Source organism: Erpetoichthys calabaricus, chromosome 7, assembly GCF_900747795.2.
Source record: "Erpetoichthys calabaricus chromosome 7, fErpCal1.3, whole genome shotgun sequence".
Taxonomy (NCBI): Eukaryota; Metazoa; Chordata; class Cladistia; order Polypteriformes; family Polypteridae; genus Erpetoichthys; species Erpetoichthys calabaricus.
In genome coordinates this window covers 128,967,228-128,988,438 of record NC_041400.2, presented here as the reverse complement: position 1 = coordinate 128,988,438, position 21,211 = coordinate 128,967,228, and the positions used below count along the sequence as shown (strand labels likewise).

At 38.5% G+C, this 21,211-nt stretch overlaps 1 protein-coding gene across 4 annotated transcripts in view; it reads left to right on the top strand.

The window, feature by feature from the left end:
• The window catches only part of lin54 (lin-54 DREAM MuvB core complex component), a 100,234-nt gene that overhangs the window by 18,432 nt on the left and 60,591 nt on the right, over nucleotides 1–21,211 (top strand). For 3 of the 4 annotated variants that reach the window (XM_028805364.2, XM_028805362.2, XM_028805363.2), the window contains exons 2-3: nucleotides 13,566–14,319; nucleotides 14,445–14,471. In XM_028805364.2, the coding sequence (XP_028661197.1) occupies nucleotides 13,603–14,319; nucleotides 14,445–14,471 (744 nt within the window). In that variant the 5' untranslated portion in view covers nucleotides 13,566–13,602. The remainder of the gene's footprint in view (nucleotides 1–13,565; nucleotides 14,320–14,444; nucleotides 14,472–21,211) is intronic. The other variant, XM_028805365.2, reaches the window with a different exon arrangement.

The window sequence follows — 21,211 nt, the reverse complement described above, 5'->3', positions numbered from 1 at the left end:
CGCGCTATAGTGCTAGGAACCGCTCTCTAAAACACTTTTTTAATGAGTTTTAAGCACAGGGGAAAAAAATGAACATTTGAAAAATCCGTAATTTAATAAACCACCAAGAAAAGTAACATTGCAACAATGCAGGCTACGAACCGATCACTGTAAACAGAACTGAAAACAAAAACAAGCCTTCTCTACCTTATGCATCACTCGCTCTCTCTCTCTCGCGGGCCTGTGTGCGTGTGTCTCTCTTTTGCGAGCCTGGATCGCCTGTGTGTCTCTCTAGCGCGCTCCTGTGTGTGTGCATGCCTCTCTCTCCCACACGCTCCTGTGTGTGTGCACGTCTGTCTCTCTCGCAGCCTGTGTGTGTGCGCGTCTCTCTCTCACGCTGCCTGTGTGTGTGCGCGGCTCTCTCTTGCACTGCCTGTGTGTGTGCGCGGCTCTCTCTCTCTCTCTCTTTGGCGCTGCCTGTGTGTGTGTGCGTGTGTCTCTCTTTTTCCAGCCTGGAGTGCCTGTGTGTCTCTCTAGCGGGCTCCTGTGTGTGTGTGCATGCCTCTCTCGCATGCTCCTGTGTGTGTGCGCGCGTTTGTCTCTCTCTCGCGCTGCCTGTGTTTGTGTGTGTGTGTGTGTGTCGCGCTCTCTCACTCTCTCTCTCTTGCTTGCTGCACAGGAAATGCACAGGGAGAGACTGAACATGTACAAACCGAAAGGGAATAAAACAGAAAACAATGATTTGCTAATCCTTTTCAACCTATATTCAATTGAATACACTGCGAAGACAAGATATCGAATGTTCAAACTGATAAACTTTATTGTTGTTTTGCAAATCTTCACTCATTTTGAATTTGATGCCTGCAACACGTTCCAAAAAAGCTGGGACCGCAAAAGACTGGGAAAGTTGAGGAATGTTCAAAAAACACCTGTTTTGAACATTCCACAGGTGAACAGGTTAATTGGAAACAGGTGTTTGTCATGATTGGGCATAAAAAGGAGCATGATTGGGTATAAAAGGAGCATCCCCAAAAGGCTCAGTCATTCACAAGCAAGGATGGGGTGAGGTTCACCACTTTGTGAACAACTCCGTGGGCAAATAGTCCAGCAGTTTAAGAACGTTTCTCAACATACAATTGAAAGAAATCTAGGGATTTCATCATCTACTGTCCATAATATCATCAAAAGATTCAGAGAATCTGGAGAAATCTCTGCACGTAAGTGGCAAGGCTGAATACCAACACTGGATGCCCGTGATCTTTGATCCCTCAGGCGGCACTGCATTAAAAACCGACATCATTCTGTAAAGGATATTACCACGTGGGCTCAGGAATACTTCAGAAAACCATTGTCAGTTAATACAGTTCGTCGCTACATCTACAAGTGCAAGTTAAAACTCTACCATGCAAAGCGGAAGCTATATATCAACAACACCCAGAAACTCTGCCGGCTTCTCTGAGCCCGAGCTCATCTGAGATGGACTAACGCAAAGTGGAAAAGTGTGCTGTGGTCTGACGAGTCCACATTTCAAATTGCTTTTGGAAATCATGGACGTCATGTCTTCCGGGCCAAAGAGGAAAAGGACCATCCGGATTGTTATCAGCGCAAAGTTCAAAAGCCAGTATCTGTGATGGTATGGGGGTGTGTTAGTGCCCATGGCATGGGTAACTTGCACATCTGTGAAGGCACCATTAATGCTGAAAGGTACATACAGGTTTTGGAGCAACATATGCTGCCATCCAAGCAACGTCTTTTTCAGGGACATCCCTGCTTATTTCAGCAGGACAATGCGAAGCCACATTCTGCATGTGTTACAACAGCGTGGCTTCGTAGTAAAAGAGTGTGGGTACTAGACTGGCCTGCCTGCAGTCCAGACCTGTCTCCCATTGAAAATGTGTGGCGCATTATGAAGCGCAACATACGACAACGGAGACCCCGGACTGTTGAGCAACTGAAGTTGTACATCAAGCAAGAATGGGAAAGAATTCTACCAACACAGCTTCAACAATTAGTGTCCTCAGATCCCAAACGCTTATTGAGTGTTGTTAAAAGGAAAGGTGATATAACACTGTGGTAAACATGCCCCTGTCCCAGCTATTTTGGAATGTGTTGCTGGCATCAAATTCAAAATGAGTGAAGATTTGTAAAACAACAATAAAGTTTATCAGTTTGAACATTTGATATCTTGTCTTTGTAGTGTATTCAATTGAATATACACTGCCTGGCCAAAAAAAAAAAAAGTTGCCACCTGGATTTAACTAAGCAAATGGGTACGAGCCTCCTATTGGATAATTACTGCATGGGCGATTATCTTTCAGCTGGCAACAAGTTATTTAACCCCAACTGGTGCAATGAGTTGCTTCTCATTTCTTAAACAACCATGTCGAAAGACACATCTCGTGGTCGTGGAAAAGATGTTAGTCTGTTTGAGAAGGGTCAAATCATTGGCATGCATCAAGCAGAGAAAACATCTAAGGAGATTGCAGAAACTGCTAAAATTGGGGTAAGAACTGTCCAACGCATTATTAAAAACTGGAAGGATAGTGGGGACCCATTGTCTTCGAGGAAGAAATGTGGCTGGAAAAAAATCCTGAATGATCGTGATCGGCGATCACTTAAACGTTTGGTGAAATCAAATCGAAGAAAAACAACAGTAGAACTCAGGTCTATGTTTAATAGTGAAGTAAGAGCATTTCCACATGCACAATGCGAAGGGAACTCAAGGGATTGGGACTGAACAGCTGTGTAGCTGTAAGAAAACCACTAATCAGTGAGGCATAAAGATTGGACTCTGGAGCAATGGAAGAAGGTCATGTGGTCTGATGAGTCCAGATTTACCCTGTTCCAGAGTGATGGGCGCATCAGGGTAAGAAGAGATGCCGATGAAGTGATGCACCCATCATGCAAGATCTTGGTGAAAAATTAATGCAACACTGGATGGAACTAAATCTTGTAACATTGCAGAAGCTTATCGAAACAATGCCACAGTGAATGCGTGCCGTAATCAAAGCTAAAGGCGGTCCAACAAAATATTAGAGTGTGTGACCTTTTTTTTTGGTGGCGACTTTTTTTTTTGCCAGGCAGTGTAGGTTGAAAAGGATTTAATAATAATAATTCTTTGCATTTATATAGCGCTTTTCTCACTACTCAAAGCGCTTAGCAATTGCAGGTTAAGGGCCTTGCTCAAGGTCCCAACAGAGCAGAGTCCCTTTTGGCCTTTACGGGATTCGAACCGGCAACCTTCCGATTGCCAGTGCAGATCCCTAGCCTCAGAGCCACCACTCCGCCACCATCTGGATTGTTATCAGCGCAAAGTTCAAAAGCCAGTATCTGTGATGGTATGGTATGGTATGGGGGTGTGTTAGTGCCCATGGCATGGGTAACTTGCACATCTGTGAAGGCACAATTATTGTATTCTGTTTTTATTTACGTTTTACACAACGTCCCAACTTCATTGGAATTGGGGTTGTAGATCTAATTGCAATTTCAATAATCTACATTTATCGTTTTCATAAATAATTTTTTTTATTAGATATGGAAATTACCGAGGAAATTATTTCTATTTCTTTTTAATTCTAACAAATTTCCCTCTTCTTATTGCAAGCTGTCTGATTTCAATCTTTATTAATTCCGAATATTTACAAAATGTTTGGTTCAAACATGCTCCTTTCCACTGTGATAAAATAATCTTCCTAACCTTTGTCTTAAATATAGTGTTCTCCAATAGTTTATTAAATTTCCAGTAGCTTTTGACATTTTTTAGCATCCATCCATTATCCAACCTGCTATATCCTATCTACTACAGGGTCACGGGGGGTCTGCTGGAGCCAATCCCAGCCAACACAGGTCGCAAGGCAGGAAACAAACCCTGGGCAAGGCGCCAGCCCACCGCAGGGCACACATACATGCACGCACACACCAAGCAAGCACACACTAGGGACAATTTAGAATCGCCAGTGCACCTAACCTGCATGTCTTTGGACTGTGGGAGGAAACTGGAGTACCCGGAGGAAACCCACTCAGACACAGGGAGGACCTGGGAAGCGAACCCGGGTCTCCTAACTGCGAGGCAGCAGTGCTACCCACTGTGCCACCATGCCACCCATTTTTTAGCATTCCAGTTTCTAAATCCAAGTCAAGGTATATAGATTTATGATCTATTAATGTTGAAGGTTCATTGGACACACTTTTAAATTTTTCAATTATGACATTGGAGATTAACCAATAATCAATTCTGGACTGTTTAAGAAGATTGTTAGGGCACCATGTAAACTGTTTGAGACCAGGGTGGATTATTCTCCATATATCACCGACTACAAATGCTTTGCATATTTCTTGAGAAATAATACTAGATGGTGAACAATTACGTGGGGGGTGTCTATTGTCTCATCAAAGAGAGAATTAAAATCTCCACCTAAAATGATATTAATATTTTGAAAAAAATGTGTGATTCTTCTAATTTCATTTTCATATGCTTGAATAGTGCTCTTATTAGTACAATTAATATTAGATGCATTAATATTCTCTAATAAAATAGGTCATTATTCACTCATTATAACAATAATCCATCTACCTGAATGATCACAGTATGACTGAATAATTTTCCCCTTGAAGTTTCTTCGCAATATTGCAACCCCTGCACTGCGATTAATAGCATATGATAACCAGATATCATTACCCCAATTGCTTTTTCCAAAAATTAAGTCTAAGTTGCACTCATGTGTTTCCTGAAGAAAATGAAAGTCTGCATTAATTTTTTACATACAAAAAACAGCTTTACATTTCAGTGCATTGTGAATACGCTGTACGTTAATTGAGCATAAATGAAAAAACATGAAACATGAAAAACAAACAAGTAATAGAATCTTGCCTTAGTAACTAGTAAGAATATGTAACACAAGAGGCTACCCAGCCGTGTAATCCATCTAATAATTTACATTGTTATAATACTATAACTTCAGGAAAAAAAAAAAAAAAACTGTCATTTCATAATTTAAATTTTACCCTGTATTTTCAAAAATGTAATTTTGTAATTAACAATATTTGTTGTAAAAATAAACTGACAACCACATAATACCCTGAGCAAAATGTGAAGTGTTTAAAATATTTTTCAGGATTTTTCTATTATACTGAATAATACCATGTAACGTACAATACCAACAAAGAGAATACCAAACCCCAAAGCTGCTTAAAAGCTTACTAATTTACCATCAATATAAGATCTTGGACCAACACATCCCACCTTCTTTTCTAGCCTATTTGACAAAAGGCCAGAATTTTAGACCCATAACTTTTGTCCATTTTTTGTTAAATCTTCTTTGAAGATCATTTTCTTCTCCTTCATGAGCGTGGAATTCTTTGATTCCTTCGAAATACTGTCTCTGGTTGATCTGCTGTCAAATATAATGATCATCAGTCAAGGATTAACATGTCAATTGCTGCTAGAGCTCTTTACCTTTCCAACGTGATGTGCAATGTCAATTTCCATGTGCATATTTCACTTAGCTTCAGGAAGAATCGCACTACAGATTTCCGTTACTTGCTTTTTAATATTCTCTGATGCTTGTTCTGGTACACCATAAAGCCATTAATTCCGTTTAGCGGTATTTTAATTGAACTACAGTATATACAAACATATATTTAAAAAAATAAAGTTGCATATTGATCTACACAATGCTAGCCTTTAACAATGTTATTTACGCAGTCTGGGATAAGACGCCCCCTGAATATAACACTAGCATACAATATTTGCACCCTCTCTGGTCACCATCTATCGCAAGTCTGTTGTTTGTGTGTTTTTGCTGCAAACTTCATGTAAGCAGAGAACAGTAAGACAGACTCTATCAGAGATAGAGAAGATTGTAATATTAGCATTTACATTAAAGAAAGTGGAGTAATAAACTGAGAAAAAGGAATAATCAGAGAGATCTTGTTCAATTAGACAAATGGCAAGAAAAGCGACTTTAATGAATTCAGACCTTTTTATTTTGTTCTTTAATTAAAACTAACGGTTCTTGTCTGAGTTTTGATGAGTGAGCTTGTGTTTAGTATGGTAACTCACATTTTCAATTAGAAAAACAAAAGAACAATTTGAAAATTATTGCTTAGTAAATAACAGGCTTGTTAGCTTAACATCAATGTTTGTTTGTTACTGTAATAAGCTGTAAGTATGAATTGCCTAAACTTGATCGGGTGTAAAATGGTGCATGACTCTACACACGCATTTTATGAATTATATGAGTATATACTGTATTTTGGGAATTTTATTTCAGTATTTTTATGGTCCCTGAACAGTAAGCCTTCAGAATTTGAATGAGCAGGTAACACCTGTGCTCTATAGTTTAATTATAAAAATACCACTTTAATATAGAATTTAAGGCTTCTCTGCATCTGATTATTCAGCAGCTTGGTGTAAAATTTTTTTTTTAAGGAAATAAAGAAAACAAAATCTGAATAGGTATTGGAATCAGATGATCCAGTAACAATAGATCAGTGATTAGTATTGGCCCTAATTTGGAGCATCACTAATTCATATTACTGTTGTAGAAGAAATGAGTTTTTGATTTATGAACATTTGTGTTCATTCGCAAAGTGCTACATAACCACCATTGGTTTCTGTGCTTGTATAAATAGGCTTACTTTAATAACGCAGTACAAGGTTTTGGTTATACAAGAATTATAGGATATATGCATGTATAAAAATAATAAACAATTAATAAAAATAAAGAATAAAATTTGGGCTGACCTGAATTTCTTTCTCCTTTAAATGAAACACAATTTTAATGATTAATATTTCCGATTTCATTTCTTGTTAACAGAAGTAAACACCTTGGGAAATACTATTGTAAATAACAGCTTTTAAATGTTAAAGCCTGATGTCTGGTCTGTAAGCCAGCATCAAGAAGGGGAATGGTTCAGCTGATTGTTAATCAATCAAATATTTACTTTCCTTTTGGTTGTGCCAATTATTAATGAGGCAATTCAGTAAAGCTCCTTGTTTATTTTCCGTACCTTTCTTTTTAGGTCAGGTCCTTGGGGGTTAATTTCATAAAATAAACAGAGTAATACAATTTATTGATATCATTTAATAGTTTCCATTTGTAATTTGAGGATTATTTTACATCCTGGCTATAGTGCACTACTGTGGGTGAGAGTAAATTATACCATTAGTCTGTGGCATACATCCATTTGTTTCTAGTTTACACAAAAACTTATAAATGTTGGAAGTTTACCTGACACAGTTAATCATGAACCTTGTAAACTTGGCACAGCCAAATCATTTATATGATGCCAAGCTTTTAAGATGTCTAATACTGTGTAAAGTTGTGTATCATTCCTTCATTTAAAGTGAAGAGCATTACTTGTGATGGAATGCACTTGTGTTTGCCATATAGTTCTTTATCTGTGGTGTGACTTTGTTTCCCCTCAGCTCACTTTGGATGTTTGACTCTTAGCCATGTTTTGTGCATCTTCAATGGATGAAATGTGAGTTCTTTATGACACCAAGATTTAGCTCTTGGGGTTCTCTCTTTGAACAATACTACTTCTTCCAGATTGGGTAGTCACTGGCACAGTTTTTATCCTGGAATAGTGGAGCTAATGATCACCCCACCAGAATATTTGGAGGGATTCCACAGTGTCCAGTTTTAAAAGCTGAAACAAGAGAGAAGCTTTCAGGCCCAAAGAGGGTTTATGAACATACTGGTTCCTAAACAGTGCTTTCCCCCAGACAGAAACAGGTTTGAGTTTCTGGCCCTGAAAACCGAAGGGAATGTGTAGCTTCTGCTGATTAGGTTAGAGTTGACTTCTAATTAAAAGTTGCATGCCTACTTTTAGGCGTGTGTGTGTGTGTGTGTGTGTGTGTGTGTGTGTGGGAGAGAGAGAGAGAGAGAGGGAAATCATCATAAGCAAGATTTCAGCTTGAGTTGACAAACTTATGTTCTTAGAGGTGTCTCTTGTTCTGGCAAAACTTGGCAGGAACTCTGATGAAATTCAGAAAGCAAGTTGATGTAATGTTCACAAATACCAGTGTTGGAAAATAGTTTAGCCACTCAGTTGAGTGTCTTGTGAAGCTGGTGAGGGGGATGGCTTGCTTTCTGCATCTTTATCATTTGTTCTTTTAGCAGAAAGGGCCTTGTGTACCTTTAACAGCCTTGTGATATTGGGGCAGTGGTTGAATCTATTGCTTTGATTTATAAGATTTTTAGTGCCTGTATACTTTAAAAATTAGTGGCCAGCATTGTTTTCCTATGAGCCTGTGTTTAGGCAGGTAGAAGATATACAATACAATACAATTCAGTTTATTTTTGTATACAGTAATCCCTCCTCTATCGCGGGGGTTGCGTTCCAGACCCCCCCGCGAAAGGTGAAAATCCGTGAAGTAGAAACCATATATTTATATGGTTATTTTTATATTGTCATGCGTGGGTCACAGATTTGCACAGAAACACAGGAGGTTGTAGAGAGACAGGAACTTTATTCAAACACTGCAAACAAACATTTGTCTCTTTTTCAAAAGTTTAAACTGTGCTCCATGACAAGACAGAGATGGCAGTTCCGTCTCACAATTAAAAGAATGCAAACATATCTTCCTCTTCAAAGGAGTGCGCGTCAGGAGCAGATAATGTCAGAGAGAGAGAGAGAAAAAAGCAAACAATCAGAAATCAATAGGGCTTTTTGGCTTTTAAGTATGCGCAGCTGCTGGGAAGGGAGCAATGTAAAGGTAGCCTTTCAGCATTTTTTTAGAGGAGCATCCGTATTGTCTAGTGGTGCGAACAGCCCCCCCTGCTCACACCCCCTCCGTCAGGAGCACAGAATGTCAGAGAGAGTGAGAGAGAGAGAGACAGAGAAAAACAAACAAAAATCAATATGTGCCGTTCGAGCTTTTAAGTATGCGAAGCACCATGCAGGAAGCATATTGCTTGACAAAACAGCCACATTTAAGCCCAGCAAGGAAGAGAGCAATGTGAAGGTAATCTTTCAGTGTTTTTTGAGGAGTGGCCGTATCTTCTAGGGGTGCGAACAGCCCCTGTGCTCACAATATATTTGAGGAGCTTTATTTAATACGTAATACATGCTCTGATTGGGTAGCTTCTCAGCCATCTGCCAATAGCGTCCCTTGTATGAAATCAACTGGGCAAACCAACTGAGGAAGCATGAACCAGAAATTAAAAGACCCATTGTCCGCAGAAATCCGCGAACCAGCAAAAATCCGCGATATATATTTAAATATGCTTACATATAAAATCCGCGATAGAGTGAAGCCGCGAAAGTCGAAGCACGATATAGCGAGGGATTACTGTAGCCCAAAATCACACAGGAAGTGCCGCAATGGGCTTTAACAGGCCCTGCCTTTTGACAGCCCCCCAGCCTTGACTCTAAGAAGACAAGGAAAAACTCCAAAAAAACCCTAGTAGGGAAAAATGGAAGAAACCTTGGGAAAGGCAGTTCAAAGAGAGACCCCTTTCCAGGTAGGTTGGGTGTGCAGTGGGTGTCAAAAGATTGGGGTCAATACAATACACAGAACAGAACAAATCCTTGATAAAAAATTAAAAACTTTTTAGAAATATGGAGCAGAATTTAACAGTAGATGATATCACATAATAAGATTTGGATAATTTTAGACTCCTGGGGACCTCATCCATCAAGCTGCCTCCCCCATTTGGCCATTCCATGGCTGAAACAGTATAGGGCCAGCCAATCCGATGAAAGGACCCCTCTTTCTCACAATATAGTATGTGAGCTGCAACTTACAAGATTTTAAATTCACAAGTTTAGTTTTCATATTCAGTATGAGGAAAAAAGGAATTGTAAATTTAAAATATTTACCTCTCCAACACACACACACACACACACACACACACACACACACACACACACACACACACACACACACACACACACATTACAACTTTCAACTTAAGTAATGTAAACCTAAAGAATTAATAGAAGCTCTAATGCATTTGCTGGCTGTCTTCCTGATTAAGATGTTGTGCACAATATTAACCTAGGAACCATAATAGTAGTAATGATAATTAAGATGTGTCCAGTTTTGGAAATCTGTAGGCATTGCTATATCTTTGAGTGTACAGATGCAATTCTGAGATTTCAGTGAGACAATGGGAAGAAGTCTGAACTTTGTTTCTTTATGCCTGTCATTCTGTACTGCCATTAATCTTTTAAAGTCTCACGTGGTGATCTTCACTTGTTTACATAAACTATCTGTTTAGGGACAGTAGTCGGTTAACCTTTTGCTTCTGTGACATGTTTTTATATACAGTGTACCTTGCATTGAGCAGTACACTTTTCCTCATTGTTTCAAGACTGTATGTGATGATCATGCCAAACTGTCATAGGATGTTTTTTTTTACTTCTGTTACCCAGGCAGTAGAGTTCCCATTTAGAGTAGAGGAATGTTTAAGCCTTTTAATGGTACCAGGAAAATGGGCTGTTGCTCTCTATTTTAAAACGAAGAGGTTCTTTGTGTGCAATATCTTCAAAATTTTGGAGATCACTGGGACATAGATTTTTTTTCCATTAATGCTTGCAGACACAAGTTTATGGTCATTTTTCTTATTCACCAGGCAAAGTCAGACAGACAAGATACAGTATCGCCCCTGCTGTTACTATATGAAGAACTCAGCTTGTTCATCCATGCTGAGAGGCCCATTAATCCTGTTCCACACACAAAAACTCATCTATTTTTAGTTTGATGTTTTTATTAAATGTTTAATCTGTGATACCGACCCTAGAATGGTGCACCTTTAACTATAGAAGTAGATCAGTGTTTCTCAAACTTTCTGGGGTCAGTTTGTTCCATTTAAGTGTTTTCATGACCCACCAAAGGGTAAATAGTTGAATGCTTTTGGAGGTATGGGTTTGTCCTTGGATCACAGTGCTCAAAAACAGAATCCCCTTGGCGAATTGAGGGTGATCATCAGAGTAGTGACGTGCCACGACCCACTACCATTCTGAAAAACATCAACTTGTGGCCCACCAGTATTAGCCAGCAACGCTAAGGTGGGTTATAAACCACATGGTTGAGAAACACTGAAGTAGATGACTACAATAGTGCAACTTTGATAATACAAGCACTTGCTGCCAATAGCATAGCCTGAATAGCTATTACATTTCTGTCTAATTGATTATCCTAGCAAAAACATATATACATTTTTTTCGGTCAAGGTAATTAGCTGAAAGTAATAGTGGACTTTCTACGCACGTGACTTTTGAAAATACACCATTTCATAAAGATGTGATTTTATGTGCATAAAAATGTACATATGAAAATATTTAAAAAAAAATTTTCTTTGCACTGTCTACCTACTTGTAACACACTTAAGAAACTTTGGCGAAATTGCCATTGATTACTGACAATTCTATTCTTTAAAACCAGTCAATTTTCTTTATCCCTGCAATGTTGCTTTTTGCTCTTAGAGACTAGAAGATTCATTGTCTCATAATTTCTAATATAAACTGAGGCACAGTGACTCTTGATGTACAGAATTTCTCAAATATAACAATGTATTAAATTTAGGGTGGCAATGTACAATTACTTTGCAAAATCAATTGCTTGTTCAATTTTGATGTCAAATTGGGGGTTCTAAAAAAAGCAGTATTTGTGCAAAAGTGCATGCATTTTATTTAGAAAAGTTTTATTTCTTGCACAATGCGCTTCTTCATAACAGTTGTATATTTGCCAATAATGTATATAGATGCAAATCTTGTTAATAAGTCTAACTTAACAATGATGTTGATATCAAGAGGGTTGAAGACGGAGACCATTGTTAAAAGTAACAGCAACAATGAACGTTACAAATTTTATGTTTGCAGATTTATTTTAATGATTAAGTATATCTTATCAGTAGCGTCTAGCCCCACTAATTCTGCTTCTCTGAGATTATGCACTTCCGTTAAAGTAACATGCTCATTACTGGAGAGATTTGTTTTGTCCTTAAAAACATTAATACATGTCTGGCTAATGTAGAAATTTGGGATCACTAAATCAATTTTATTTTGGAACAATGTCAAAGGTTGGGTCATGTCTTTTGCCCAGTGCAGCCTGAATAGACACCATATTCCTTTGAACTGGATTTTCTGTTCAGAAAATGCACAGCTGTAGCCATGTTCATAACAATCTGAGAATAAACGCAGACTTCTGTTTTTATTGTGGCTGTGTATGGCATTCTATTAAAATGCAAATGATCATGCCACACATTAAACTTACTCAACTGACAGTTGATTGGTGTCAGCATTCACGTCTCTCAAAGCATGCACTAATCGTGTATTGTTATTTCACAACTAACTATGTAATGTCATAAAAGAGGCAATAATAAAAGCATTTTTTGTGTTGAAAGCAGGATTCCCCACTTTATTAAGTTAAACTATTTGGATTTTTAAATAGGCACCTGCAACCCAATTGTGAAATTCAAGCCCTGGAAGTGCTTTTTGAGGTGTACCTACAGCTCCTTTCTCTTAAACAGTGGATTACTCTCTCTTTCTCTCTGTGTTGCTTTTTTTGTGTTACCGCGAGAACGACATAGCAATTCTTTACATACCACCAGTACCACACGTATCTCAGGCTGAGAGCCTATTTTCTACAGCTTTAATTTCTGTGTGGGATCAAGACAATTTTGCATTTTAATAAAAAAAAGAAATCCAGCAAAGTTTAAGCATAAAATCCCAGTGCAGCTTCAGTTCTTTCCAAATGCTTTATGAGCTTAAAAAGAAAAGTCATGCCAGAACATTTGCTTTTTCCATCTTGGACATTTTGCTGTGGAGAAACATGTAAGAGTTTAATTTAGTGGTTCAAAAAAAAAAAAAGGGTGTCCTACATGTTAAAATGTTATTAGCTTTAAGTCTCTAAGTAGGTCTGGGTGATAAGACTGGTTGATGTGGTGTAATTTTTTCTTGCTTTATTAATTTTGAAAAAAAGGTTTACAACTGTTCTAAAAATGAATGGAAAACTTGCAAACACATTTAAACATAAAACAAGTCCTGTCAAAGGCAAACTTACTGCTTTGGAGGTATTCCTGTGACACAGACATTAAACACCAGCCAGCAAATTTTGGTTTAATTGGCAGAGGTTATTACAGTGCTATATTAAATGCATTACCAATAGCCCCACAGAGACCTGCAATCAGTGCATCTGCTCCAGCAGCCTCCTTCACCCTTGCTTTGGGGGCAGAATCAGTGCATTGTATGTCAAAATATTGTAAGTAATGTTGACATTGGTCTGGATATTGGTACTTATTTTTTTTAACTTCATTACCACACAATATTACTATAATTTTGATTTTGTCCATCCCAAATTTACACATATTGTACTTCTGAGTTTTTGGCCAATGTAGAAAAATGAAGACATTGAAATAAATAAGATATTTTTAAATTGAAATATTCTTTCTAAAAATTTTAAGTTTAAAATGAATGGGTGGTGGGTTGGTGCAGTAATCATCAATGCTACTTCATACCTACAGAATTCTGGATTTAAATCCTGGTCCATGCAATTCTAAATCTGAAAACATTGTATATTATGTTGGTTTTTTGAATTGATGCAGCCAGTCATAATTGCCTTTTTCTTCTTCTAGTGGCTGACACTTGAGGAGCAAGTGACAGTGAACAAAAATGGAGGTGGTGCCAGCAGAAGTAAATAGCCTTCTTCCTGAAGAGATCATGGATACTGAGGCCATTGTGCTAGTTGAAGATGATCAGGTGGATGCTGCCATTACTGTGCGTGACTCGCAGCTTGTTGATGAGATCCCAATGGAAACAGAGCTACCAGAAATAGTTACCATTAGTTCTGCTGTGTCTCAGAAGAACTTGGCCATAAGCAACAATTCATCTGATGCAGTCTTGGTGAGCAGTCCTACAACTGTCAGTGGGAGTTCACTTTTATTGTCTAACGCAAACACTACACATATGACTAGGATTAAATCACCTGTTAGTAAACCTATTGCTATTCAAACAAGTGGAAGTGTGGGGCTACAGAAGGTCAGCAGTCCTGTGGTTGTTACTTCAGCCAGCCAGCTCATTCTGAATAAGATGTCACACTCTACATCAGATCTTAAATCCAGCACTGCCCAGGTGATCAAACAAGAAGGCCAAAAACTGATTGTGCTGACTCTGCCAGGTACCAGTCAACTCACTCAATCGCCAAAAGGTGCTCAAATCCAAGGTGCTACAGTGGACTCAAAGGTACAGCCCCAGCAGTACAAAGTTGTAACAATTGGGGGCAGGACAGATATTAAACCTGTGATAGGAGTACAGGCAGTAAACCCTGGAAATCAGCTGATCAGCACACAGCATTCAGGACTACAGTCTCAATCATTAAAAACATTACAGGTACATATGTATTTTTAGTACATAAAATGGTTGCATTATAAAGTGTTTTGTATTATTTTGGTATATTGTCTCAATATCAGTGTTTTTACTTTGTGTCATGTTTTTTTTTTTTTTTACGGCAACAGCAGTGGAACATCGGAGATGGAGTGAAGGTATCTGTTTGGCATACATTCTGAAGAGTTGATTTTGTCAAGTTTATAATTAATATTTATCACTGTGCTGTTAGATAAGTTAATTTGATTCACTGCCAGGACCCTGAGTTAGTTTAAGTGACTTGAGAATATTTTTTGTCATATGTAGACAATAATGTAACTGGTTAATGATTTAAATATTATTCATAAATTAAGTGCAAACATATGCAAGGCTTTAAATTTCAAGAAGTATTCTAGCTTTGCAACTATTTGTGTCTGTGTGTATGTATAGATATAGATATATAGAGAATTCTGGATTTAAATCCTGGTCCATGCAATTCTGTATCTTAAAACATTGTGAATTATGTTGATTTTTGAATTAATGATACACACACACATAGACATATACATATACATATACTAGGGGGTTTCGGTTTCACTCGCCAACCTCCCTCCCCAATGGCCTGCGCTACGCACCAGCCACTTCGTGTCTCTGCCGCTCGCGTTGTGAAGAGGGGGGCTGAACGCTTCCCAAGGAGACGCGGTCGCTCCTCTGAAAACCCCTCTTAAATGGTGATACAATGGGAAACAACGTTTTTTTTATACACCTCCTGTTTGCTTGATCAGCTGCTGACTTGCTGCTGCTGCCGTGCAGCATGATCTGCATCTCGTGCAGCGCTTCGAACATTTAAAAGCCTGTACAGCAGCTGTCCTTTTGTCTCACTGCCTTGTCTCTCTTCTTTCCCAAAAATCCTCTGCTCCTCTTGGGGGTCCCACTCCTGAGGTGCGCCCCTATGAAGATGAAGATTTTCTATTCTTTTAATTGAAAAACAGAACTGTTCCCTCCTGGCAACACGAATTAGGCAATCTACAAGTCTCCGACCTAGTTTAAATCCGAACAATATATTCAGTCTCTTTTCGCTGTTCCATTATTTCACTGAGTAATTTACATTTGTTTGCGCTAATGCAATCTTTACTGTCATTTTTCTGAGACTTTAAAATTTTCCTACTTTCATTATCTCTAACCTGCTCTGCATGTGTATTGCGCCAACATTTTTGAATTCTTTACGACGTTCTACTTTGTCATCTACTTTGTCTTTTATTTCTGGCCCTGGGCTTGGTTAAATCTCTTGGCACAAAGTCTCGTCTCGCGGGAAAGTCACGTCTCTTCTCTTTGAACAGGTCTCGCCTCGTCCCAAGATTTTTTTATATAATAGATAGATATAGACAGATATATAAACTGCTCAAAAAATTAAAGGAACTCTTTGAAAACTCATCAGATCTCAATATAAAAAAAAACATGTTGGATATCTATATTGATATGGACTGGGTAATGTGTTAGGAACAAAAAGATGCCACATCGTTTGATGGAAATGAAAATTATCAACCTACAGAGGGCTGAATTCAAAGACACCCTGAGAATCAAAGTGAAAAGTGATGCGGCAAGCTAGTCCATTTTGCCGAAGTTTCATTGCAGCAACTCAAAATCGAACTCGGTAGTTTGTATGGCCCCCACGTGCTTGTATGAATGCCTGACAACATCGGGGCCTGCTCCTAATGAGACGACGGATGGTGTCCTGGGGGATCTCCTCCCAGATCTGGACCAGGGCATCACTGAGCTCCTGGACAGTGTAAGGTGCAACCTGGTAGCGTTGGTTGGAGCGAAACATAATGTCCCAGAGGTGTTTTATTGGATTTAGGTCAGGCGAGTGTGGGGGCCAGTCAATGGTATCAATTCCTTCATCTTCCAGGAACTGCCTGCATACTCACGCCATATGAGGCCAGGCATTGTCGTTCACCAGAAGGAACCCAGGACCCACTGCACCAGCATAGGGTCTGACAATGGGTCCAAGGATTTCATCCCGATACCTAAGGGCATTCAAGGTGCCGTTTTCTCACCTGTAGAGGATTTGTGTGTCCCTCCATGGATATGCCTCCCTCGACCATTACTGACCCAACACCAAACCGGCCATGCTGAATGATTTTACAGGCAGCATAACGTTCTCCACTGCTTCTCCAGACCCTTTCATGTCTGTCATATGTGCTCAGCATGAACCTGCTCTCATCTGTGAAAATTACAGGGTGCCAGTGGTGGACCTGCCAATTCTGGTATTCTATGGCAAATGTCAATCGAGCTCCACGGTGCCAGGCAGTGAGCACAGGGCCCAGTAGAGGACTTCGGGTCCTCAGGCCACCCTCATGAAGTCTGTTTCTCATTGTTTGGTCAGACATTCACAGCAGTCGCTGGCTGGAGGTCATTTTGTAGGGCTCTGGCAATGCTCATTCTGTTCCTCCTTTCCCAAAGGAGAAGACATCGGTCCTGCTGATGGGTTAAGGGGCTTCTACGGCCCTGTCCAGCTCTCCTAGAGTAACTGCCTGTCTCCTGGAATCTCCTCCTTGCCCTTCAGACTGTGCTGGGAGACACAGCAAATGGCATGTATTGATGTGCCATCCTGGAAAAATTGAACTACCTGTGCAACCTCTGTAGGGTCCAGGTATCACCTCATGATACCAATAGTGACACTGACCATAGCCAAATGCAAAACTAGTGAAATAAACAGTCAGAAAAGATGAGGAGAAAAAAATGTTGGAGGCCTCCACCTGTTAAACCATTCCTGTTTTGGGGGTTGTCTCATTGTTGTCCCTCTAGAGCACCTGTTAATTTCATTAACACCAAAGCAGCTGAAACTGATTAACAATCCCCTCTGCTACGTAACTGACCAGGTCAATATCCCAGAAGTTTCATTGACTTGATGCTATACTCTGATTAAAAGGTGTTCCTTTAATTTTTTTGAGCTATATATATATATATATATATATATATATATATATAAATCCCTCCTCGATCGTGGAGGTTGCGTTCCAGAACCCCCCGCGAAAGATGAAAATCCGCGAAGTAGAAACCATACGTTTATATGGTTATTTTTATATTGTCATTCTTGGGTCACAGATTTGCACAGAAACACAGGAGGTTGTAGAGAGACAGGAACTTTATTCAAAAACTGCAAACAAACATTTGTCTCTTTTTCAAAAGTTTAAACGTCCTCCTTGACAAGACAGAGATGACAGTTCCGTCTCACAATTAAAAGAATGCAAACATATCATCCTCTTCAAAGGAGTGCGCGTCAGGAGCAGAGAATGTCAGAGAGAGAGAAAAAAGCAAACAATCAAAAATCAATAGGGCTGTTTGGCTTTTAAGTATGCAAAGCACCACCGGACAAAGCAAGTGCAAGGAAGGGAGCAATGTGAAGGTAGTCTTGAAGCATTTTTTAGAGGAGTGTAGTAGCCTGCTTGCTGCTTGTGTTGGTCGACACATTTATAAGACAAAATACGCTGATGGAGAGGTGCGAATGGATTTAAGGTGGGCCGATTTTTCGTACACTTTGGTAATTCTAGTGTTAACCGTCGGCACTATAACTGATGGCCATTATCTTGTGAAACTTCCTTGGTGAAGCCAGGTAACACAGCTTTGTTTGTTTATATATTTGTAATTAGCTGTTAGGAGCTAGTACCTAGCTAACAATAGCTGAAGTCCAATGCTGAATTAATAGAATTACGATCTTTAATATAGTGATAACTTTTGAAATCATTGTATTTAAACTTTTGCTTTACATTTTCCTGGCACACTCTTGGTTCTTATGCCAGAAAAGGAGTTTGGGACAAGGGTTTAGTGTCAAGTACCACTACTTGGTGTGACCCTCTACATTGAAATTTGTCAGCTGCCATTGAGAAAAGCTTCAAATGGAAGCAGCAGAGACATGCATATTGCATGTTGGCCTTAGTGGAATGTACAAAGCACTTTGAACTTTCCTGCAGATTTTACTCACCAGTGATTCATCTGTGCATCGATGCCCCTTCATAAAACTAATAGATCTTTTTTCTCCCTAAAGGAAGAAGTATAGTTAAATTGTGCCACTTGGTTCTAGTGCAGTGCTAGAGTATCCTTCACACTTCTTTCAAATTACATAGATTTCAGATTGAAAATGAAAATAGCTTAGATTGAGGGACTTGCTTCAGTTCTTCTAAATTCCTTTTTCTGGATGTTTTTGTTTTAGCCAGTTTCATAATCAAGGAGTTATTCTTTCTTTTAATTAAAATTTATATACTATGGACTTGTCTTTTTCAGACATATTCAGTAGTATGTAAGGAGGACACCTAGCAGTGTTTAATTTACATGTTAATATTTTTAGAATAATTTGTATTTATCATAACTTTTTCTTGCAAAATAGTCCCTTTTAATTTTTTCCATATTTTTATACGGAGTTTGCTCTGGTGCAGATGATAAAATTGAAGAGCCATTGCTTTTAGTGTAGCATTCACTTATGGACTTAATGACACTGTGCTAATAATACTTAAAGCATTTTAAAATTGAATATAGGGAAATAAAGTAAGATCATGAAAATGTACTATCCCTATAAATAAAGTCGATAACTACATGTTAACATCTTACAAAAAATAAACTCTCCTGTGAATTTCTGGGTTACAATAATGAAGGTAACAACTGAGAAACAACATGTTGGGATCCTGCAGTGAAGTGCGGTTTTTAAATTTCCAAAGTGGTTATTGAAATACCTATGCTCCTCTCTAACTATTGAAACAGGCATGTTTACTGTTTAAGTTTCTATATAATCTATTTAATCTTGATAATGGAATGAACACCGTTATGAATCTTCTTTTTTATTTTTATTGCACATAGAGATGAAATTCTTCTTTAATTCTTTCTTTCATTCAGCTGGATACATGTACCTCCACTCCCACTCCTGTAGTATCTGGGGTTCCTCAGGGTTCTGTCCTTGGCCCCCTGCTGTTTATCATTTATCTGCTTCCTTTGGGTGTCATTTTTCATAAATGGAAGATAAACTTTCATTGTTACGCAGATGACACCCAGTTATATATTTTAACTTCACCATCTGCATCGCTTCCACCATCCTCACTTACTGATTGCCTTGCTGAGATCAAGTCTTGGTTATCTTCTAACTTCTTGCAGTTGAACTCTAATAAAACTGAGGTGCTTCTTATGGGCACGAAATCTGCAATAGCGAAGGCATCAAAGATCTCAGTATTAATAGACAACACATCTGTTACCTGTACAGATCAGATAAAAAGCCTTGGTGTAATTTTGGACAGCACATTGTCTTTTCAGTCTCACATCAGTTCTGTTACTCGAGCAGCTTACTTTCACCTGCGAAACATTAATCGCTTGCGTCCATTTTTGTCAAATCACTCTACTGCCATTTTAGTCAATAGTTTGGTCACCTCCCGCCTGGACTATTGCAACTCACTTCTCTTTGGTCTGCCCCAAAAGTTACTACATAAACTTCAACTTGTTCAAAATTCGGCTGCTCGTATAATTACTAAAACACCCTATTCTGATCACATTACACCCGTTATTCTGCACCCGTTCTTGCCCCCACATATCTCTCACAGCTCCTACAAGTCATTAAACCCTCTCGTATGCTCAGATCCTCTTCTTCCATCAACTTAAATAATCCACCAGCACATCTTGTTACGATGGGATATCGAGCATTTAGCAGATCGGCACCTTCCTTATGGAACTCATTACCTGCTTATCTTAGGAATATGACTACCCTTCACCAATTTCAGGCTAATCTTAAAACTTATCTGTTCAAAATTGCTTATTCACTGTAATATTTATTGGTGTTTTATCTGATGTTTTATTTGGATTTTAAATTTTCTAGTCATTGAATGTTTATTTTTTTAACCTGATTGTACAGTGACCTTGAGTTGTTTGAAAGGCGCTCCAAATAAAATGTATTATTATTATTATTATTATTATTAATACCTTGGATTTTTGTAAACCAGTATTTTTAGTACAGATATTCAACAACAAGGCGGATATGTCATTTTTGGCCAGGGAGTCTGATTTAACCTCAGTATGAGAAACCCTGGTACCCAGGAGACATGTTAATAATAGTTCTGATATATATTGTTCTGAAAAGTTTTAAGCCAAATTAGAAATGTTTTCATTACACTTTTTAATTTAGGATTTTCAGCGTGAAGTATATTAAAACTTTTCCTAGGTTGAAGGTTTGTGTATTATATCAAATCAAATGCAAAAATGTCATGCTTTTGAACAAGTTACAAAAAGTGACAAACAAAAATCATCCAATTAAAATGTTTTGCTTTTGTTGATTAGTCCATTCATTGTAATTATTGTTATGCATCAAACTGCCTGTAATTGAACAGAAATTCTGCCTAACTTTTAAGGATGCTTTACCAGATTTACGGGGTTGTGGCAAAAAAAAGGATGTAATTAAAGATACAGAATTCTCAGTTTATTGAATGAAGACATCCAGATATGAAATAAACACATTCAAAAATGGTATAACAAAACAAGGGCGCTTTTATTCAAGAACATTTACATGTTACTGTCAATGTGTAAAAACCGAAGCACAAATATCCATTCGACACAAAGTAGACATGTCCTCTTACCAGGTGCAGATGTAAGAACTCCTGTCGGGTACCGGGTGTTAAGACTCAAATGAAATGTATGTTTTTATCATATAATAATAGCAGCTCACTACTCAAAACGGTAAATGCAGGGAGGACCCTAGATCGAGCCCACAACCTCTTGATTATGAGGCAGCAGTTCTTACCTCTGCACCAGGTAAGCGGACATGTCTACTTTGTATCAACTAATATTTAAGCTTCAGTTTTTACACATGGACCATAATATGTAAATTGAACTATTTTTTTTTCCAGTTGTATTCTTGAATAAAAGTCCACTTGTTTTGTTCTAC